At 43.7% G+C, this 22835-nt stretch overlaps 2 protein-coding genes across 3 annotated transcripts; both read left to right on the forward strand.

Moving 5' to 3' along the window:
- Positions 1-4149: 4149 nt before the first annotated feature.
- LOC115389123 (fibulin-7) lies at positions 4150-9970 on the forward strand. 2 transcript variants are annotated; one of them, XM_030092553.1, is made up of 8 exons: positions 4150-4310; positions 5984-6143; positions 6234-6404; positions 7025-7150; positions 8151-8336; positions 8429-8566; positions 9132-9267; positions 9384-9970. In XM_030092553.1, exons 1-8 carry the CDS (start codon positions 4242-4244, stop codon positions 9745-9747), a joined length of 1350 nt encoding a protein of 449 aa, XP_029948413.1. In that variant the 5' UTR covers positions 4150-4241; the 3' UTR covers positions 9748-9970. The 2 variants fall into 2 exon arrangements, with proteins under 2 accessions (XP_029948413.1, XP_029948422.1); XM_030092562.1 differs by having other exon boundaries at positions 8193-8336.
- A 2727-nt stretch (positions 9971-12697) lies between these two features.
- kif7 (kinesin family member 7) lies at positions 12698-22589 on the forward strand. The gene is made up of 20 exons (XM_030096049.1): positions 12698-12748; positions 15091-15482; positions 15612-15809; positions 15914-16313; positions 16394-16741; positions 17109-17301; positions 17384-17539; positions 17699-17860; positions 18001-18146; positions 18259-18380; positions 18743-18883; positions 18976-19181; positions 19286-19483; positions 19660-19785; positions 19974-20150; positions 20232-20447; positions 20586-20792; positions 20891-21089; positions 21198-21359; positions 21549-22589. Exons 2-20 carry the CDS (start codon positions 15152-15154, stop codon positions 21941-21943), a joined length of 4083 nt encoding a protein of 1360 aa, XP_029951909.1. The 5' UTR covers positions 12698-12748; positions 15091-15151; the 3' UTR covers positions 21944-22589.
- Positions 22590-22835: the final 246 nt, after the last annotated feature.

Consider the following 22835-nt stretch of genomic DNA (forward strand, 5'->3'; position numbering starts at 1 on the left):
TTGAAAACATATTGACAAGATGTTTGAGGAGATACATATATATACAGACAGGAATACAGAGAGGAATTAAAATGTCATGCATGCCCTCTTCACAAAGAAAAAAAAGAACTTGATATTAAAAAAGCAAGATTAAAAAATAAATGCAAATAACTGTACTTCTTTTTGTAAAAGGTAGTCATATATCCATTTATCTTCCCCAGCCAAAAAGATTCTTAAATGATGTTCAAGATTTTCTCAAAAATCTCTTTTAATCAAAATACATTCCCCCATGATGAAAATGTGAGATATAACATAACATAGCATCTGTTTAACCAACCAAACCCAATACATTTCCAAATAATGTCTCTTCAACAAGCAATGGAACAAATGTCTCAAAAAAACTAGGCATGAAATAATGATCAAAATATAGTCTCGTCTGTGTAAAAAGAAAAAATGTTCAAGTTGTACAGAACACTTTTTCAGTGTAATAATGTAAACAATAAAAATGTTGCCTCACAAACACTTTGACAAACAGAAATCTCTACACTTCCAAAAAATGGGGGAAAAGTGGGTAATTTCCTTCTTCAGTTCCTCTGAAAAGCAACAATTGTGCTTTGGCCTTTTGTGAGCAGTTATATTATCAGAGTGTTTGAGCAGGTAGCAGCAGCCTCTTGTGGATTACAAACACAACAGAGTCAACTGGACAGCTCAGTGATATACTTTTGATGCATTTTGAGGGGTCAGTTCCTCAAATAAAATCATTATGTCAAATTATTCAACATCATCATCTCACCTACATCAATGCGACTTCAGAGACAGTCTTTCTGTTAACTTTTGCAAGGCCCCCACCCAAAGCGTTAGCAGCCCCATAAACCCTCCACCCCTGCCCAGTGCATGCCCCTGCAAAACACAGTTATTGATGAATATTTCCAAAAACTGGCTTTGATCTATTAGTAACAAAGTGTCCACTTGTTCCCATTTCATCAGAAAAAAAGTGAAGATTTTAATCTGCTTTAGCTTCAGTCTTTATTCCACTTTATGCTTTATGCCTGGTAAAATTCCCATAAAGAACAGCCTGTTCACAGCCATGTGATAGTTGTGGTTGGTGATCTGCCAGAGAAACACTTCAGTCTGCAGCACCTGTTTGCTGCAAGACGACTACGTTGATATTTTTATTGTAATCTTATTTTTATTCTTATTTATTACACACACAGTTACTTGTTGTTTGAAGCAAGAGAAACTGGAAACTTCCTAAATATCTCTCTGTCACCCCTCACTCCAGTCCACCCCACTCTTGCAGAAGTTGTGTGTGTGTGTGTGTGTGTGTGTGTGTGTGTGTGTGTGTGTGTGTGTGTGTGTGTGTGTGTGTGTGTGTGTGTGTGTGTGTGTGTGTGTGTGTGTGCGCTTTACCGGAGCTGTGGACGGTGGACCGGAGCTCCGCTGCTGCTGCAGAGATCCGCTGAGCCGAGCTCACGTTGAGAAGCAGAAACAAAACGAGGGACAGATCCAGACCCCGGCGGGCTGTCACACACTCCACCATGATCTGCTGAGTGTCCACTCAGCTCCGCACAGGTCCGGCCTCCCTCTGCTCCTCTGCTCCTCCCGCCCGGCACTAAAAGACTCTGCAAAAAAAAAAAAAAGAAGCAATGACTCATTAACATTTGTCCCTTTTTGATGAGGTATCTTTTTTAGGGCTGTCCCTTTAGTGCATTAATTAGATTAATTAATCACACCGCAAATTAGAGCTCTAAAAAAATTTATCTAAGATTAATTATAGCACACTTAAGTGGCAATTCAATGTGAATGGACCTGTTTTCTTATTGAGAGACATGTTATACTTGTAGTATTCATTTTAACTTGCTGTATTAACTTAGTTTTAGTATCCATTTTGAATTTAGTTTGCTTAAGTGGGTATTTAAGACTCAGCCTTATTTTATTTAAGATTTTTTTTTTTTTTTTAATCAATATTTGTACTGCATCTTGAATAGTGCACCAGGCCGAATTGGTTTGCTGGGATGTACTTAAACGTTTTCTTCTTTTGAATTTCTTTAATGAAACACACTGAAAGTGTTATTTAAGTTGCCTGATTGGGCTTAGGATTTATTTTGGACAAGACGTCCTGACTTACCTTTCATTCATCATTAACAAAAATGTGGATTTCAAATTTTCTCTTCTCAGTGTATTCATTTGTTGAGTCATGCACTACAATTCTGTAAAGTCCCTGAATTTGAATTCTTCACTTGGGGACCTAAAGCAGATATGAGATTAAAATGTGATTAATTAGATTAATTAATTACAACTACTGTAATTAATTAGATTAATTTCTTTGATCACATGACAGCACTAATCTTTTTGAAAGGAATTTTAAATTGTTTGACCTTTACACCATATTTTAAAACACACAATAACAGGTGAGTCTCTGAAAACATGTGAAATTAATATCACTGTGCGTTTTTGAGTATATTTTCATTAAAACGTATAATTTGTCATTTAAGAAATGTTTTGTCTCTTTGCACAGCAGAGAGCTCTCATATCACTAATGAATATCACGCACTGTAGGCAAAATATATGGCTTAATCATCTCTGTCATAATTCTCCTCATCTGAATGACAAAACGAGCACCGAGCTGCTCTGACAAAGAGGCTGGACAGGAGGATTCATCATTGTTATTAATGTAAAGGCTCTGATGTCTGTCTTCTGCATGAGTCACTGGGAATGATTCATTTCTGTGTCCTGGACTGGCTGAGCTGGAGGATTAGTCGGTTATATCAGCCGGTGAGACAGCAGCAGCTTCGACAAAAGATCTGATCAGGTAGAAATACGTAGTGAGGGAAGATATAAGAGTGAGCTGCAGGAAGGATGAATCACGATCTGCACACTCTGGGCTGATTTAGTGTCTGGAGATGACCGCCGCATAGCAAAATAGAGTCATTACGGCGTGGTGGGGTCTGAGTGTGTTTTGCTCTGGGTATTCAGTCCACATGCTGACCAGCGTTTTCTTGTCTCTTTGATTCTGCTGCTTCAGTTAAGAGCTGTCTGACCCCGCTGAGCCAAATGACAGCTGTGCACACTCTGTGTTCTGGGCTCAGTCTGACTCGGCCACCCACCGAGAGGATTTCTCAGGTAAATCCAGCAACGAAAGGAACCACCGCAAGCCCCCCTCCTGTGTGAGCTCCAAGCCAGGACTCAAGATCTATGCTCAATGCACATTATCACACCGTCAACTGCAGCCTTCAGCAGTGCTGAATAGACAGTGAGGGCTCACATCCAGCTACTCAACATGTGTTTTCACACAGAAAAATCAAACAATTTCATTCTCCCCCCCCCCAAAAAAAAAAGTACTGTTTGTAGAATCACTGTAATTTACTTTCTTTGCAGCAGGTGATGCACATATCCAGGGAAGTGGTCCTTTTAGTGTGAAATACTTTGTTGGCCATGTCCAGAGTGCACAACCAAAGTCAGGCTGTCCCACCGTTCTAGGAGATAAAGTAATGTGGAAGATTGATGGATGGATGGATGGATGGATGGATGGATATTTTGAAAGCATGCCCAGACACGACTGATACAAACTGACAACCTGACAAGAAAAATTCAAGACACAAATTGTGTCTCTGTCTACACAAATATCCCTCATTTCATCATATATTAAATGTTTAACCTGTGCCGAGTTATTGTTTCATGTTTGTCTGTTGAAGGTTGTGAGATGTCGACTGATGAATGAAGACTTTAAGACAGCAACTGTTTTCATGACATTGTTAGAGCTCATATCATTATATGAGATGCCCCCTCTAAAAAAAAAAGAATTAAAATGGTTCAAAATGACTGTTTTTGACAGTTTTGTTTAGATAAAACACTAAAACACAATTTGTTAAGCAATCACCCAAAGATGCCGACCTGGCAGGAGCCAGTTTGTAATTCATCTGATGTTCGGTACAGTAATGTACATTATGTTTATATTCCTGCAGAGGGCACAGCTTCTCTGTACACTCCTCTCATCGCCAATCACCAAGCCAGTGTGAGCAGAGAGGAAGTTCAGACCAAATTAAGCAAAAGGATAATAATATGGTCACATTTCTCTCCAAGTCTCCTTCGCTGATTGGCTCTTGAAGGGTAAACCCAGCTTTTCAGCAGCTTTTCCTCAGCAAACTGTGGTCTTTGTCTCACCTTGAGTCCCAGTACGCGCTCTGGACTGCCCCCTCAAAACTCACTCTGCCTGCAACTTTGAACGCTTCTGAGGCTTCAGGATTCATATCAGAGCAAAGATGTTTGCATCAGCTGTGACCGTGCTCTGCTTCCTTGGTTTCTGTTCACTACATCCCAGTTTTGGACAGGTAAGCAAGAATCCCACACAATGTTGGCTAATGTAATGTGGATTACTGAACGAGTGAATGAATGAATGAATGAACCGGAGTGGCATTAGGTTATGACATCATTCTTGTTAAAGAACTGTGATGTTTTTAAGTTCAAAGTAACTGAATACAGTATATACTCCAGGTAAAGATCAAATACAAATCTGAATTATCCCGTTATCCTTTTTGAGTTGGGAGAATGTTTTTACTGCACGTTCTTACTTGGAATCACAGAGAGCGTGTTTGACTGAGCAAACCTGCGGCGCCTTGAACAACATCCCAGAGCCGGCAGTGACTGAATTCCCTCACTGTGTCTGTGTCCTGCTTCACTGCAAATGCGCTAAACGCTTCCAAGAATCTGCAAAGAATTGCTCTGTGTGTGTATGTGAGCGCGTGTGTGCCTGTGCATGTGTGTGCCAGTAATGTGTGATGTGTAAGTGAAAGTTCTTTGGCCCAAGTTATGAATCAAACCAGTTCATAAATAGATCCTTTTCGGAATAAATAGAAATGCAGTGTAATTTTGAGCAGGAGCCCTCCACGCCTCCTCTCCGTACGGCGGTAACGTCCCGCAGGTAACTGAAGCCACGTGAAATGTCACTTAGCACAGGCAGAAAGAAGCCTTTGACAGCTGCACTTTAAACACAAATCAAAGCCCCCGATCAGACTGACTGAGGTCTTTCCAAACCCCGTCTCGTTCTAAATAAGAAAGGTGTTTTCAACAAATATTGACTCTTCTTACATAACCCCTGCTGGATGAAAACACTAATTGGTTGTCTGAAAACATGCATGGCAGGGCAGGTGGAGAATGACGCTGCTAAATGAATGAGAGTAATGAGGATTTCAGCAGAAAACAACTCTGTGCTCCACCTTCACCTTCCCAACCAATGGGAAGCCAGGTGGTGTGTTTTTTTTTTCCCGAAGGCGCTCGTAATCGGCTGACTGACCCCAAACTCAGCAAATAATCACCCGGAATGTGAGCTGTACGTCTCTGATACCGCCACCCTTTCCTCAAATGACTCTCAGAGGTTATGTAACTTTGTGTAATGAAGATTACAAACTCCTGCAAGACGGTCACACCTAAAAACCACATCACAAGAGCACAGTGTGCTGCACACTGCCAGGCTGTGTGTTCATGAACGAGCTACAGGGTCCAGCTGCTGAGGAGGTGAGGAGGCGACCGAACAGTCTGATCCCCGCAGCATCGCCTTCCACACAGAGACACACCAGCTTTTGTAACACACTGGATTCAGGACTCAAACTTCAAGCTGTTTGTTTTGTTTGTTTGCTTTTCTGGCATGATTTCTGTTTGACAGATGGCAGAGGATTGAAAGCTTATTGACATTTGATATCAGAGTAATCACTTCTTTATTGGTGGTGTAAAAAGAATAAAACACATTGTAGACTAAATGGAAACGTTCTGATGAAAAGGAGAGTGAGTGTTTTTGCTAAGACATCTGTGATATCGAAGAGCTGCGGAGAGTTTTGAAACTAGAAAAATGTTTATTTATCAGCAGAAACGAAAACATCATCCTTAATTAGGAAAAGCAAGAGGACCCAGTGCTTTTGAATTCTAAATATTTTCAGAAACCAAAAAAGAAAATCAGTTCAATTCCAGAATATTTTTGTTTTGAATGAATTACTTTGTGTTTGTTTAGGACTGTACCAATCGGCAGGACATACAAGGCTCCCTGAAGCAGGTCCAGAAGCTTCTGTCAGCCCACGAAGCCTCTTATTTACAGAGTCTACGGAACCTGAAGAAGAAAATTAACTTACTGCAGAGCAGCACAGGAAAACAGGCCTCAAAGCCCACCAACAGTAAGCAAGACATTTGAATGAGTGATTTATTCAAATTTCCAGATATCCAAATATCTGGCATTCTGCCTCACTTCCTTTATATCCCACCAGGTACCTGTCCGAAACTGGACACCCTTACCAATGGGAGGAAACTTGGAAAGTCACACAGCGTCGGCCATGAGGTTCACTTCCTGTGTGAACCAGGCTACGAACTTGTGGGCTCAGAAAGCAGAGTTTGTCAGGAAAGCCTGACGTGGAGCGGCCAGCAGCCGAGCTGCCGAGGTGAGGAGCCGGTCCGCCGCCGCCTGGCGTCACCCTGATGGTCATTTTCTCCATTATCTGTTCTCCACTCTCTTCCCACCAGCGTCTTTCCGCCTCATCTCCCTGACCGTCACTCATCCTGTTATCTAACCCGCCGATCACTTCAGCTATCCTGTCATCGTCGTCTTTGTAGCCTCTCCGTCTCCTGCTTTCTCTTGCCATTCCTCTTTTTGTGCATCATGCATGTCACCGACATTTTTCTATGTAGAGATACATTTCATGTGTGGTCCATGATCAGATTTCTTTTTTTTTTTATGTACTTTGGCCGTTGTTCAGAGAGCTTTTTGAATACTGTGACATGTGATATTCCAGCCTCAGTGTCCCCTGACGGCTCACTGACGTGGAGATAACAGCTCAAAGGCTGTTTGATGAAGACGAGGCTTCCTTTTTACTTTGGCTGCCCCAAACATCTACTCATTTACTCTATTATCTTATCGTATTTCTCTCTAATAATGCTCTGCTACGATGCTCCACAAGAATCAAGCATATAAATGATTAAGTAACACATGTTCTTAGTCTCTAGCATAGTTCAAACTTTGCACCAGAGTTCCCTGCATATCTTTTCCATTTTTACTCCCCAGACATCAATGAATGTGCGTCCTCGCCGTGCCTGAACGGCGGGACATGTGTGGATGAGGTGAACCAGTTTTCCTGCATCTGTGCCAAAGGCTGGGCCGGAGTTACCTGTCAAAGCCCTCTGCCAACATGTAAGTACAACAGATACTACAATGATTTAGGATGAAATCATCCAAAAAAAAAAAAAACATGTCGACCTTTGATTACAGAATCAGGATATTCGACAAACACATTTTTAACACATTTATTTTATGGGCCGGGATCCAAATCCTCCAGGCTGCCGAAGGAGATTACACTGGGCAGTGTTCTGGCTTGCCAGTATAATCCAGTGTTACATACCACAGAGTGGTTTTATTGAAATCCAGCCCGAAGTCCCAGATGGGGCTGGTTTAGTGGCAGCAGACTGCTCTCTGCTGTGGACGCGTGGGTAAATGTGCAAAGTCTGGAGATCTCTAGAGCCCAACTCATTTCTCCATTTACTTAAAATTCTAGTCGTCCATTCATTATTTTAAGCCCGCACATAAACAATGTCAACTAGGATCAATTAACTTTATTTCATGAAGAATATATAATAAGTGCTATTTAGTTGAGTGATAATAAAAAATAAAAATGATGAAAACATTTAATCGTCAGTAATTCCACAAATTTGTTTGTGTTCTTTTTCTATATTAGACAACAAATACAAGATGTATGTCCTCAATAATTTGCAAAACTCGCAAAACCGCTCTATCAGTCTCAATCGACCTTTTGGAGTTTGCAGAAAATCTGTTATTAAAGGTTAAAGAAGTGTGTGACATTTATTCATTTAAAAAAAAAACAGAAATCCAATAAAGACAAGACATATGCATTAAAGGTTAAAGCCCTAAGGACTGAAAATGAATTTATTTTGCCACATTGAATCAACACTGGTTGGAAACAGTCACTTAACTGAAGTGAATTTGACACTGGCAGCTGTGGCGGACACTGTCTCACATCAGCAAGTTAAACACCGCCGTCTGTCACAGTTTGTCAGCTAAACTTAAAAAAGAATCGCTCACATGGCAGATAAGTAGCCACATCACTGAAAATACTACAAACAATCGAGACTGACCACGATTGCTTCCCTCTGCTCTCTCTGACTTCCTCACTCAGTCTTTGTCACCATGACAAACACCTCTGCCGCCACCTCCCCAGACGCCGCCGCCGCGACCACCTTACCAGCTGCCACCGCCGGGCCCTTTGTTCGTCCATCACGCTGCAGCACCGTGCAGGGGACCACCCACTGCACCTGTGAGCCGGGGTACACCATCTCCGGCAGAGACAGCAGCATCTGCACCGGTACACCAAATACATCAAGCCTCCATCTCAAATATTATCGTTGTAAAGTTTTTATATAAGAGAATAATTTTGTGTGTTCTTCTGTATTTTAGACATAGATGAATGTGAGCTCTTCCACGACGGACAGGCCGGGAGGCTGTGTTTACATACTTGTGTGAACACTGCTGGAGGCTATCGCTGCACCTGTCCTGCTGGATACAATGTAACCCGCGATGGACGCAGTTGTAAAGGTGCACTCTTGGTTTTGTTTTCCTCAAGCTTTTCTTTTGTCTAATTTCTAAATATGTTTATGATTTCACAAAGTATTCCCATTTTCTGCAGTACAATCTTCTTTGACATTCTGGACCTTCCTTATGTATGATCAAAGCCTGAATGCATCTAACAATGCGTTATTTACACTGAATAATGCTGATAAAGTGCAGCCAGTCTTATAGATCTGGGGTTTTTAAAGTATGAGAGGATAATTTTCAGGAGTCTCTATTACATTTATGAATTCACTTCTACTTTTTATCTTGATTGCATCTCAAAATCAAAATTTTAAAAAAATCAGGATATTGCAAATACCTGCAACTCCAAAACCAGTGAAGCTCTGTCCAACACCTTACAAAACCATCGCTGTAAGCCCTAAACATCTCTTTTGCAGGTAATGATGAATGCCATTTATAAAATTCCCTTCATAATGGAGTAGATATAATCAATAACACGTGAGCTCAGTTGTGAAGCGAGCTGATTGATGACAAGGCCCAAATGGGTTTATTTAAATGACTGGCTCAATCTTTTTCTCTTTTCTTGTAGATATCGATGAGTGTGCAACCAGACAAAACAACTGCACAAGGGACCAGACGTGCATCAACACATATGGAGGATTCCAGTGCGTCCGTGTGGACTGCCCCAAAATCCCCAACGCCACATATGTCAAGACGTCACCTATGTGAGCAACATACCCACTAACTCCAAAAACAAAACGACAGTTCGAGGCATTATGAGAATCTAGTCAGTCCATGTTGGAATTGGTTTGATTGCCTTTCCTTACTTGTGATTTTGCAGGCGCTGTGAGCGAAACCCCTGCCCTGTGGACAACAAGGCCTGTTCTCAGACCCCAAACTCCTTCTCCTACCATTACCTGGCCGTGGTGTCCAACCTGTCAGCCCCCCGCGTCATGTTCAGGGTCTCGGCGCTGCGTCCGATAGGCGACACGCTCCGCTTCTCCATGCTCGGGGGGAAACAGGCTCGCCGCCACTTCACGGTGCAGCGCTCGGACCGTCTGACCGGCCAGCTGATGCTGGTGAGCCCCGTGCAGGGTCCCGCCACGCTGGAGGCCGAGGTGGAGATGAGCGAGCTGGAGAGACGAGTCCAGCTGGGGAGGTACATCACCAAAGTCACCATGTTCGTCTCCCAGTATGAGTTCTAACAGAAACATTGCAGAAACGTATTGAATGATTTATATTTTGCTGGACCAGACGCAGTATTAGACCGTCCAACCTGCATTAAAGCCTTATTTTTTTAAAGTGCTGTCTTCACATTTATGATATGTATACTGGGCATGTAATGATATATTGTAATGTCTGTTCAGGAGTAAAACTGCAATATAATTTCATTCAGTACAACATTAAACGTCATGTGAACCATTTAAAGTTTGGTCTCTTTTTAAAAACGCTTCAGATGATTTCACTTATTTTGTAGTTTGCCTTCTGAAATGTACCTCATGAGCAAGTCTGAAATACTGTAAGGTCTGAAATACTGTAAGGAGTGATACACGTGAGCGGCGCTTGTTGAACACTTTAGTTCTTGCAGTACAGAGCAATGCTGTTCGGCAGAGAGGAAGCCGATGATGAGCTGCTGAAAAGAGCCTCTGTGTTCCTACAGTACATAAATAACTAGAACTTTTGAAATTGCAAAAACAAGTACGTGGAAAAACTGCACGTGACGGGCGCCCTAGAAGTGAAGCTCTTGTGACGGCTCCTCTTTGGTGAGAAGGTGCATTTTGGAGAGGTGGGATCAAATATGTCACTTCTGTGCTGCTCTCTTCATTCAACACTACGCTTTAGTGTTACACAACTTTCTCAAACACACACATGAAGTGCACCTGTGGATACTGGGGGGAGAGAGTTTTCTGGGGTTTTTTTTTTTCCTGGAGAGACACAGGATGTCTTTAGTTACAGAGGGGCCTCCGTGCTGAGGGAGAGACTCAGCGATGACACTGCTAAAAGAGCAGCGAGTGCTCAAACAAGCCTGCATGCTGAGTGAAGGGGGGGAAGAAAAAAGATGCACAAAGATTAGGAGGCAAACACAGTGATAAATGAGTCAAGACGAGAGAAAAGAAGACAATTCACACCAGGCAGCCAGCAGTGCTGGCTGAGGTGCAGCCTGAAACATAAACTTCTGCCTACAATACAACAACAGAATAGACCTCCAGCTGTTTCTCAGTCTGGCTCTCCCTCTTCTGACCCCATGGAAAAGGAGGCGCAGGGAGCGATGAATGGGAGGCTGTCCTTGTGTCAGTCCCTCAGGGATCCACAAGCGGTGATGATTCATTATTAAAAGTTCACTAGAGCCCCTTCTATGCTGCTGCTGCTGCCCATACTGCACCTAAATAAAACTTTTCTCCAGGCTCCAGACTGTCCTTTTTGAAATTTCACCTCTGTGTTACCTGTGCCTGGTCCAATGAGTTAAATATTTATTTTCTTTAAAACTGTACCCTGTTAGTATAACACTGTGTCCTTTCAATCTTCTTAAGCCCTTAATCGTATCACAAATGCTTTGTTTTTTCAATATTCCAGGCTATCAGGAAGGTATCATGGTAATATTTAAAGTCATCTAGTTTAATGTGAGGATAAATTATTATCATTTTAAAACACCAAACAAGCTCCTAGGCTCTTGCATCAGTGGTTCAATGATGTTCTTTTTTTCTGCCCTGCTTCTTCCACTTAAAAGGGCAGCAAGTCACATCACCAATATACATAAAACAAGCAGAAACCTGAGCAGTGTTGAAACATGTTTTCTAACTCTGATGAAACACTGCCCCCTGCTGTCCATGAACCAGAAATGCTCGACTCTCCAAGAGGCAGAAGTGAAGCTGGAAACCACGAAGTTTTTTCCTTTTGCTGTTTAAATACTTTTAAATAGACATGCCAGAAGTACGAAATCTTAAAATGACATTTTATTCAAAGTTACTATTGGTTATTTGCTGAGCAAATTAAGTGCAGTTTCAAAACATGACATGCAAACATTTATTTAAAGCAGAAAAACAAGCACAAACACACACACACACACACACACACACACACACACACACACACACACACACACACACACACACACGCACGCACGCACGCACACACACACTCAGGAACGCAGATAAAAGCAGATGTGACAGGCAGGCAGGTATTTGAACACGGAGCTGAGGACCTCTGCTGGCTGGATGAGGTGAATCATCAGTAAAGCTGTTTGAAGGGGTCATCATGACAACAGGCAAAGAGGTTTTTTAGAAGTTGTTTAGTCTTCATGTAGAGATCCTAATAAATGATTTCTGAATTGTTTCTTGACAGTGTGTGGAAGTACAGGCTGGTGAATATCTTTAAGTGACTTAAAAACCTCCAGACGGCACTAATAAACACGTCTTAGGAAGACTTCATAGGTCTTTCTTCTGACACATGATTTAAATTACCAATATTTTCCTGGAACCAGAAATCCTGATTAATGTGTTAAAGTGGCTCTACACATGACTGAAATCCCATGTCAGTCATTGGACAGCAACCTTTATAACTTTTTACTCTCGATATCTCGAAACAGAGGGTTTTACAGATATGGAGCATGAGCCTTCTCTTCACAGAAACCACGCTGCCAAGTTCATTAAGTGCTGTATTGTATTATCATATTATAATATATAAATATTAACACCTATTAGGATGTATTGAAGGCGATGTGAAACACAACTGCTCAAGGGCTTGTTATTTGCTAGTAATTTGACATTTCTGGTAAGTCTTAGTCTACGACTAACACAACATAATCAGCCTGCTATAATCTGCTCTGTTGATGCACTTATGGATTATACATTACACAAAATGGTTTCATACCTAAAATAAATTCTGTCTTGAAAATGAGTTCTGGACTTGAATTTCCCTCGGGATTAATAAAGTATCTATCTATCTATCTATCTATCTATCTATCTATCTATCTATCTATTTAAGTAATTTATATAGTCACCGCGAACTTGTTTCTTTTGTTATAATTTCTGTAAAAAAACACTCAGAATTCATGCTTGGAAAACTTGTTTTTAACATACAAGTATGTTAAAAACGCGTGCGTGTGTGTGTGTGTGTAGCTCCTCCCTCCTCAGCTCCCAGTCTCCAGACAGCCTCCAGGGTTTCTCCAGCAGGATCCTCGCTCCCTCTCCCCTCTGCTTCGGTAAAGTAAGTTCTTATTATGATCGCTGTGACCTCGTAGCTGACCCCCCACCGCCCCGCATCGCCCCGCATGGCCCCGCCGCCCGGACCTTCCTGCCTCTGCGACTTTATTCCCCTTCCCTCTCTCTGTTTCTGGGTTTTATCCAGACTCATCCTCATGAGTTTGCAGCTCGGGCTAACTTTTTTAGCCTTTAGCTAAAGTCCATCTGGAAAACAAGCAGGATTGCGGCGAGGCTTTGAGGACCTCTGCGAGACTGAAAAACCAAGATTAAAAACTAAAAAGCCTTAACTTTTGATATTGTTTGCTAAGGATGAAGGTACATAACGGTTTCACTCATTTCACTCCAGCCTGAACAATGGCGAGCTAACTGCTAACTCAGTGAAAACATCTCCTCTCCGCCGTGGCCGCAGTCAGAGGATGGTCACCTCTGGAGGAACGTTTCTATTTTGGATAAACCGTTAGTTTGTCAGCTTCAAGGGGAATGGATAAAGTTACCTTTGCTGGTCTCTGCATGCTTTCTGTGCCTGACGTCTCAGTCTCAATGCTCCAGTCCAGATGAGTTGTATTTATATCTTGTTCTGCTACTCGTGGCTCATTGCTTTGGAATAAAAGAGAGAAAAACAACTTCACAGAAGCAGAATAAATGACAGCGGGAAAGATAAAAACAGGATGTATAGTGATGAACAAGTTAATCCACAAGCAGTGAGCACAGATCATGATCCTCACAGGAACATCCAGAGTCTGAACCATCAGCAGCAGCATGAGGCTTCCTGCAGTGTAAACAAGGCTACACATACATTTCACTTATCATGATCTGTTGCTTCACGGTTTTGCATCATGCAGTTTCTTGTTTATATTTTGTTAGCTGAAACATGCTTCACAGCTGCTGTCTTCTTCCCTGTGTTTTTCTCTACAGGTGATCAAAAGTAAGTTTGCCTTCCTTTCAGAGAGCTGGGCATGGATGTATCCAAAAAAAATCTCCAAGACAAATAGCTTCAACTGTAATATGCTTTTAGTGTCAGTCAAACTGTACATAAAGACAAGTTATCGGAAAAGTCGTGCCTAATGTGCTGAAACAGAAAACATACTTTATTTTTGTGAGTAAATAAAGAAAACTGAACTACACAAAGAAATTGTTTGACAGATAAAAAGTATTGCAACTATGCTCCTTGGCAGTAAGTCTCAAACTGTTGTGAGGAACATGCATTTGTGGGATGTGCGGTACAGCCAAGCATATGGATAATGTCCATGAAACATCTTCCAGGTTTTTCTTCGTTGTTATTGTCTACTTAGAGGATTGGGTGGTTCAATTGTAAATAAACAACAGAGAAAGAATGTTAATTTAACATTATGTTGAATTCATTTAACAAACAGGAGCTTGAGTATCATCTAGAAGAGCCATAAACACCCCCAGCAGTCCAGATGCTTCTGCTTTACTGCCAAGAGCCATTATCACAGCACTATAAACTATGAAAACACCCATTTCCTACTTTGTCTTTGTAGATTATTAGCTGCATTAGCTGTGTTGCAAAGAGTAAATATGTTAGACGACGACTCAAGGCGGTTTTATATTCCATAATGGCTCTGTTGGCAGTGAAAGCTGCAGGCTCTGGAATAGACTAGTTTGCATCAGTTGCATCTTCTGAGAAGTTTTCTACATCCTTTTGGAGTGTGTCCTTGGAAACTTTTGTACATTCATCCAGAAGATCTGTTTTTTCCAGGTCAAACCACAGGTTTTTTTTTTTTTTTTTTTTTTTTGAAACTTGTTGAAAAATATGTTAAAACTTCCCATTTGGTGTAGTGCAGCCAGGCAGGTATTATTCACTCGATATTCTGAAAACCCTGAGTACTTGTCAGTCAGACTGACAGACATATAAATGTGATTTGTAGCTCTTCGCATCTCCTCTGCAGCACAGTTTAGTGGCGATGTGTTGCACACCACTGCATTTGATGCCTGGCATTGTGCTCACTTGACGTGCAGCCTGCTGGTAACTGCTCGGCCATGAAGCCAGTCTTAGAATTACTTCATTCCTACATGGAATTTATAATTCTGAAGGCTCAGCGTCGGACTTTACAGCCGTTGCTCCTTGTAACTCGGCTAAACGTTTATGCTTTTCAGGATCTGCCACTTGTGATTTAGTTACTGTAACACTTTTCAAAATTATTATTCATACATAGTAACTGCACCTTTGAGTTCAGTGTGTTCTGAGTGTGGAGAGTTCCCCGGCTGGACTTGTGGCCTGCTGTTTCAGTGGTCATCGTTCAGTGATTTGAAGTCCTTGTTAAGGTTGTACATATAACAACAACAAATGATAATTAATAACAAATTATTTTCTAATTTCTTTAGTGTCCCAAAGATGTTAAAGACACTGCAGCAGCACACCGAGGAGCCGTCACAGTGAGAAGAAATGTCTCCCAAAGTGCCCGGCGGCCAAGGCAAAGGGGACGATTCAGCCGTGCAGGTGGCTGTTCGAGTGCGCCCCCTGCTGCCCAAAGAGCTGCTGCACTGCCACGAGAGCTGCATCACTGTGGACCCGGAGCTGCACAGGGTCACCCTGGGCCACGACCGACACTTTGTTTGTGACTTCTTATTCGAGGAAACCAGCTGCCAGGAGGATGTTTATTCTGTTTCTGTTCAGCCGCTCATCGATGCCTTTTTCCAAGGGTTCAACGCCACGGTCTTTGCTTATGGGCAGACAGGCTCTGGCAAAACTTATACTATTGGAGAAGCTAATATATGTGAGTTATTTTTTTTTTCTTGTCATTTTATGAGTCGTTTGCAAAAAATAGTGTTTTTGTTTTATAGCATCATCCTTGTTAAAAACTTTAACTTCGATTCAGACATTGTTGTTTTAATGTTGTTTTTAGGCTCATTCCGGGACGAGGAGCAGGGAATCATCCCGAGGGCTGTTGCAGATGTCTTCAAGCTGCTGGATGAAAACGACCTCTCAGACTTCTCCGTGCGAGTCTCCTACCTGGAGGTCTACAAAGAGGAGTTCAAGGACCTGCTGGAAGTAGAGACGGCGAGCAAGGACATTCACATCCGGGAGGACAAAGGCAACATCGGTAGTGAATCCACTGGTTTATAAGCGTCTCCTAACAGAAATGCTGAGCCATATTTTCTTTTGTGTAAAGTTAGTGTTCATCTTTTTATTTTTGTGACTCCACAGTTTTGTGTGGTGTGAAGGAGTGTGAAGTGGAGGGCCTGGATGAGGTGCTGAGTTTACTGGAGTCTGGAAACACAGCCAGACACACCGGTTCCACCCAGATGAATCCCAACTCCAGCCGCTCTCACACCATTTTCACCCTGTACATGGATCAGCGACGGGGAAGCTCTCGTGTCTGCGGCGCGGGCGCAAACTCTGGGCCACAGATGCTTTCCTCCAAGTTCCACTTTGTTGACCTGGCAGGGTCTGAGCGCATCTTAAGGACTGGGAACACTGGAGAGAGACTGAAGGAGAGCATTCAGATCAACAGCGGTCTGCTGGCTCTGGGAAATGTCATCGGGGCTCTGGGGGACCCCAAGAGGAAAGGCTCCCACATACCCTACAGAGATTCTAAAATCACCAGGTATTATTAAAGTGACTCATGCGAACAGAACATTGTTTTAAAATCAGAGTTTTAATGTCTGTCTCCCTTTTCTTTCCCAGGATACTAAAAGACTCTTTGGGGGGAAATTCAAAAACACTGATGATCGCCTGCATCAGCCCGTCTTCTTCAGACTTTGATGAGAGTCTGAATACATTAAACTATGCCACAAGAGCGAGGAACATCCAGAACAGAGCTACGGTCAACTGCAAGCGCGAGCCAGATCGCGTTGAAGGACTGGAGCAGCAGATCAAGGCTCTCCGCCGAGCCCTGGAAAACCGCCAGCGCTCCGAGACGCGCATCATCGCTCACGGCGACCCCAACAGGAGACCTCGACTCGGGGAAGGGGAGATCAGCAGATTGCAGGTCCAGAGCGCTCACTATCGCACCTGCACAGACTCCGCTTACAGGTGAGAGTATGATCGCTGTCGGATCTTTTTTATTCTGCCTCTCAAAAAGTAGAATTCAATAGGAAAGTTTTCATTAAAATGTGATATTGTAGATGTTTTGCACATAAATGATCCAATTCAAGCTTTTCAAATCATAAAAGTCAAAATGTCAGTATCTTGCAATTTCAGAATATTCTTTAAAATGTTTTTTTCTTAATATACTTAAACACAGTTTCAATATTTTTATGAAACGTAAATGTTTCAACAATACATTTGTGACTGAAATGATCGAAAACCTTTCCTTCACTCCATCTTCTTGAATATAAAATCTGTTCATAGCTCCGTCCAGTGTTTTGTGAAGCAGCAGAGTGTGTGTTGTGTGACCCAGGTTGCTGCGGGAGCTGCAGAGTGAAGGATCTCTGACAGCAGAGCAGAGCTTGAGAGTGAAGGAGTGGCTGTGCTCCGTGGAGGAGGAGCGCAGCGGGTTGACCACGGCATCAGGACCCGACTCAGGGATTGAGAACAGCTCACTGGAGGACAGCGTTGCGTTGAGGAGAGCTCGACCTTTTGTAAGGAGCCAGGTGTGTTTGATTTTTCTCTCTCTCTTTAAATATCGCACAATACAGAGGTAAATTATTCTTCACCATACGACCTGTCATGTAGGACTCGGACGCGGTAGAAGAAAGGTGGAGCCATGAACACGACAGAGAGAAGGAAGAGACTGTTGCACAGCTTCAAGCACAGATCCAGCGGCTGGAGGGGGAGAACACAGACTTTTTAGCGGCGTTGGAGGACGCCATGGAGCAGTACAAGCAGCAGGTCGGACACAGCTTTTTAAACAGTGTTACAGCAGTATCTAACCACAACAAACTTGAACCCCTCCAAGCTGATGCAACACAATGTGCCGTTTTTCTTTGTGTCTGTACCGTCCCTGCTCTGGCTGATGTCCTCATAAGTTCATGGTTTCCTGCTCTTCAGAGTGATAAGCTGCAGGAACAGCAGGACCTGATCGCAGACCTTCAGTGTCAGATCTCCGCTCCAGGATTGATGGGTTTGGGGAATCTCAACTTGAGATTGCGGCCGCACACGGCTCCGATGGGCTCAATGCAGCACGGCCAGAATGAAGGGACATTCAAGCAGGTATCCCAAAGATAACACTGTTGTTGTTGTTGTTGTTGTTGTTTTTATTTTCAATATTTCTTTTTCATATCAACAAATAGTAATTTATTCCTTTGGAAATAAGCTGTCATATTCCCATGTTGTAATGTTTGTGGTTGCAGGTCTGTCCGGCGGGTCTTCAGGGTAATGGGCCCTGTGCTGATCAGAATGGGAGGTTTTATGAGGAGCAGGAGACTCCGGCGGGGATGGAGATGCATTACAAGGAAAAAGAGGATAGTCATCACAGCCTCAACCAGGAGAGATGGAAGTATGTTGGTTCTCCTTCCAAATCATAAATCATCTGCGTCTGATTGTGCTCCTCTGTCTGTTGATTGTTAGTGAACGTTGTTTCTGTACCGTGGTGTTTGTGATTCTCCCAGGCAGACGAACCTGACCTGGAACAAGCGAGACCTGCAGTCAGGAGGACTAGCAGCTGGTGGCAGAGGGCCGGCACCTCAGCTGCCTGAGCCGGCGCAGCGACCCTGTTTAGCCAGAAAAGCATGTAAGTCTGACTTCCTCATGAGAAGGTCCACAGATTTTCAAAACATATGTTGAATGATGTGACAGCCAGAAGAATCTGCTTAATTCCCGTTTCCTTTATCGCTTATGACATGTTGAACTGGTAGTTTCAAGTTAATTGTAGGTTTCTGAAATGTTTTATTATGCACTGACATTGCTGGTTGTAGTTTCCATTCATGTGTTTATATTACTGCTACTTTATTCACAAGTGGAGGGGAGTTTGACATCATTGATCTGTGTTGGTACGCCGTCGCTCACTCACCAGGACAAGAGTTTCCTTGAAGCTCTGTTCCGACTGTTAACATCCAGCCCTCACAAACCTTTCGTGCTCTCATTCACATACAGCCAACTCCAGTACGGGGGAAAGCCTGAAAAGCTTTGAAGGCGTTTCCGAGTGGGGACTCCTTCAGGCACAGCAGAAAATCAGGGAGCTGTCTGTCACCATCCGCATGAAAGAAGAACTCATCAAAGAGTTGGTCAAGACAGGTACGACTTTAAAACTGAGGACGCCGTTAATGCCGCATCTTTAGTTTTCGCATAAATCAACAGAATTTTTATTACTCTGATGCTTTATTTAGGTAAAGATGCTCAAGCTCTGAATAAGCAGTACAGCCATAAGATCACCGCTCTGGAGAGCGAGGCGACGCAGGCTCGCCAGGAGCTGCAGGAGGCCCAGCGACAGCTGCAGGATCTGGAGAGGCAAGAGAGAGAAATCAGCGCAACAGACAAGACCAGAGCGCAGGAATGTCGCAGGAAGATCGCTGCTGCTCAGAGCAAAGTCCAGGTTCGCCCAGCAGTCTTTTGACTTCATTCATAACAACTCATCAGCAATAAACAGTTTAAAAAAAAAAACTAAACTTGTGCCCCTACTTTCTGATTAAATATTAGGTATTAAGCCAGCGTCAGAGGGACACCGCTCGTCTGGCCAATCTCCCCGTCCAGAGTGAACGCCGCGTGTTGGAGCTGGAGCGAAGTGTCCAGTCAATGAGGCAGCAGCAGGAGCAGCTGCAGCGACGACTGCGTCAGGAAAGCCAGCAGAAGCGACGTCTGGAGACGGAGATGCAGCGCAGAACACACAGAGTCAAGGTAGCGTCGGTGTTTCACAACCAGATGAATATTATCACCTATCAAACATCGTTAAATTGTTCTTATAGTTATTTTTTGGTGAAAATAAAGATATTCCTGCATGCATTCAGAGTATGTTGTATAAAAGATCATTTTTGCCCTGGAGTTAATTCAGATCTTTCTGTGTGATCTTGAAGGAACTGGAGATAAAAAACGAGCAGCAGCAGAAGATTCTGAGGATAAAAACCGAGGAGATTGCAGCCTTTCAGAGGCAGAGGCGCAGCGGCAGCAACGGCTCGGTCATCTCATTAGAGGAGCAGCAGGTGAGACACCAGTCAAATAATTGTTTTACAAATCATTTGGATTTGAGCTTGTGAATAAAGAAATACTACAATTTTTACTGAACCTGCGAGACTGAAATCCTGATTTTAAGCCGGACTTGTGTGTTGTCTTCATCTGCTTGATGGCTTTTTAATGTCTGCCATGCGCTTTTGGTTCTCCGTGCGAGCAGAAGATCGAAGAACAGAAGCGCTGGCTGGATGAGGAAATGGAACGGGTGCTGGAACAGAGGAGAGGCCTGGAGGATCTGGAGGGAGAGCTGACGAAACGCGAGGAAATCCTGGCCAAGAAAGAAGCCTTGCTGCAGGAACGCAGTGGACTGGAGACCAAGAGACTCCGCTCCAGTCAGGTACTCTCAGATGCTGACACTCAGATCTCCATGACCTTTAACAGAATGTGACAGTCTCTAACTTCCTTTATTCTCCGCCAGGCATTAAGTAAAGATCTGATGACGTTAACGGGGCGCATTGAGTCACTTGAGCATGAGCTGAGTGAGAGGAACGGCCTCCTGCGCAGCAGCAGCGCCCAAGACTCCCAGCAGATCCGCCAAGAGATCTCCAACCTACGTCAGGAGAAAGATTCGCTGCTGAAACAGCGAGTTGAGCTGGACGACAAGCTGCGGCAGGGAAACCTGCTCTCACCCGAGGTCAGTTATCAGCTTCACCTGCCTCAGTGTGATTTATTAGTCTGTGCAGAAATGTATCTTATCAGAAAACAAATGATTGAAAATTTGCAAAAAATGCGTCTGGATCCTCATGAAGCCCATCTGTTTCCTCGCACTCAGGAGGAGCGGACTCTTTTCCAACTGGACGAGGCGATTGAAGCTCTGGACGCAGCCATCGAGTACAAAAATGAGGCCATCACTCAGCGGCAGCGGCAGCTGAGGGCCTCTGCCAGCATGCTGTCGCAGTGGGAGATGAATCTCATGGCCAAGCTCAGTTACCTTTCTGCATCCGAGACCAGAGCTCTGCTGTGCAAGTACTTCGATAAGGTCTGTCAACTTTTAACACGTCTGCTGACCTCGTTCTCAGCCCGTGATGGAAAGCCGTGCAGCTCCCTGTTAAACAGGTCAGTTTCCGGGTTCTGTAGGTCGTGTCTCTCCGCGAGGAGGAGCGGAAGCTGCAGCTCGCCCTGGCGGAGCTGGAAATGCAGCTGGATGAGCAGCAGAGGCTGGTGCAGTGGCTGGAAAGTGCCCTCGATCGCACGCAGCTGGACACAGACCGCCGGCTCACACAGCAGCAGAAGGAGCACGAGAGGAGCGTGCAGCTCCTCCTGCAGCAGTGCCGAGGTGACCGTCACCTTCTGATTGAAAAATGACCATAACAAAAAGCTTTCCACTTGTGAAAACCTCTGAGAGTACATCTTCTAACTTTATATTGATATTTCATCCCTCCAGAACAAATGGACGAGGGCCTGGCAGGGAGACAGCGACACTACGAGGGCTGGATCCACAACCTCAGCAAAGAGCTCAACCACTACAAGGCGGCGAATCTGGAGCTGACCAACAAACTGAGGGAGCTGTGCAGTTCAGCCAGTCAGTCCAAAGAGCATCATAAAGGTGACAGTGTGCCTGGATCAGTGTGTTGCTCCTGTTTATAGCTGCAGTAAAATAGCTTGGGCCGATTTTGGCTTGCAGGTTGTGCATTTAACAGCAAGGCTCAGTACAGTGGTATTTCTGCTGATGAATTGTCATCGTTGAAACTGTGGCCGTCGACCATCTCTGACTGTCCTGTCGACCCACTTTCAGTTTTGTCGTCTGAAGGCAAATCTGCAAACATCGGCAGCCTGGAGAAGCTTCCTCGCTGCCCAGAGGACGGCCCGGGAGGCAGAGGAGCAGCGCCGCCGGACAAACCCCCCAAGTCCAGGGAGGAGATGCGGGAGCTGGTGAACACCCCTCTCCCGTCCACATGGAGGCGCTCCTCGCTCCCCACAGAAGAGCCCGCAGGCATGGAGGAGCTGTGGCTTCATGTAGCCGGGGAGAATCCCGTCCACCGGGTAGTGCAGACTGGTGTGGGGTCCTGGGGCGGACCGCCGGCCCTGCCTGTGGTTAAATCTCGCCGGGAGTCCCGGCGCTCCAGCCTCAACGTTGGACCTCTGGCTTCAAGCAACGCCCTGATTGATGTGCGGAAGAATCCTGTCTGAAAAACAAACTGAGCGGCAGAGCAGCCTTCACAGGGACTTCTGCTTCACGCCTTCTGAATAATGTTGCATCGAGTTTGATTATTTGTACCTAATTTTGTTTTGTCATCATGTTTTTTGAAAACCCACTGATTTTTTAATTTTTTTTTTTTTTTTTTTTTTTTTATAAAAAGCACTTTTGACAAAGGTAAAGTTTATGTTCTCATTTTATACAGATTGTGGACACAGTACAGATCTACTGCAACATTACAAATGAGGTCCTCTAGAAATCTAACCATGTAGTCCTGACATTTCACAGTATTTTCCATTAAAAATGTTTTTTCACTGTCAATGTTGTTTTTATTTGTAAACAAATTTAATGAAGATAAATTATATGGCATGTGTTTCGATTATTAATTTGATAAAATTATAGTTTGTGCGTTGTTTATCAGTTACATAGTTAATGCAGTTTGAGTGTCACGATGGTGCAGTGGTTTGCACTCTCAGGTCAGGCTTTAGTTCCCTTGTGCTTGCTACGGTTTCCTCTCGGTACTTATCCTTTCCACTGTTCAAAAACATTTATGTATACATTGCTATGCCTGTTACTTCAAAACTGAAGGACCTGGGCTGGAATTGGGACCAAGGCCTTTCTGTATGGAGATCACACAGTTCTCTGGTCCAAACTGAGGCCCATTATGAACGTTGACTCTCACTGCTCCACAATGTGCTGCTCGACACCAGGAGCTCCTTCAGCAACCGCCTCAAAGCACTGAAGTGACAATGATTCCTGTGATAATAAGACTCCTGTAAGTAGTTGTTTTTCTGCTGATTTCATTCTTCGATACTTGAACCAGTCAGTGTTTATATTAACGCTTAATAGTAGCTTCCTTTTAATATTTATGGGCCATATTTGTAT

The sequence above is a fragment of the Salarias fasciatus genome, chromosome 1 (assembly GCF_902148845.1).
Source record: "Salarias fasciatus chromosome 1, fSalaFa1.1, whole genome shotgun sequence".
Classification (NCBI taxonomy): domain Eukaryota; kingdom Metazoa; phylum Chordata; class Actinopteri; order Blenniiformes; family Blenniidae; genus Salarias; species Salarias fasciatus.

Excerpts from the sequence above, each read along its gene's own strand:
- kif7 (XM_030096049.1), top strand. The coding sequence starts at position 15,152 with ATGTCTCCCAAAGTGCCCGGCGGCCAAGGCAAAGGGGACGATTCAGCC. Across the intron at positions 20,151-20,231 it reads AGAGACTCCGCTCCAGTCAG|GCATTAAGTAAAGATCTGAT; the intron begins GTACTCTCAGAT and ends ATTCTCCGCCAG. Across the intron at positions 20,448-20,585 it reads GAAACCTGCTCTCACCCGAG|GAGGAGCGGACTCTTTTCCA; the intron begins GTCAGTTATCAG and ends CCTCGCACTCAG.
- LOC115389123 (XM_030092553.1), top strand. The coding sequence starts at position 4,242 with ATGTTTGCATCAGCTGTGACCGTGCTCTGCTTCCTTGGTTTCTGTTCA. Across the intron at positions 6,405-7,024 it reads CCAGCAGCCGAGCTGCCGAG|ACATCAATGAATGTGCGTCC; the intron begins GTGAGGAGCCGG and ends TTTACTCCCCAG. Across the intron at positions 8,337-8,428 it reads AGACAGCAGCATCTGCACCG|ACATAGATGAATGTGAGCTC; the intron begins GTACACCAAATA and ends TCTGTATTTTAG.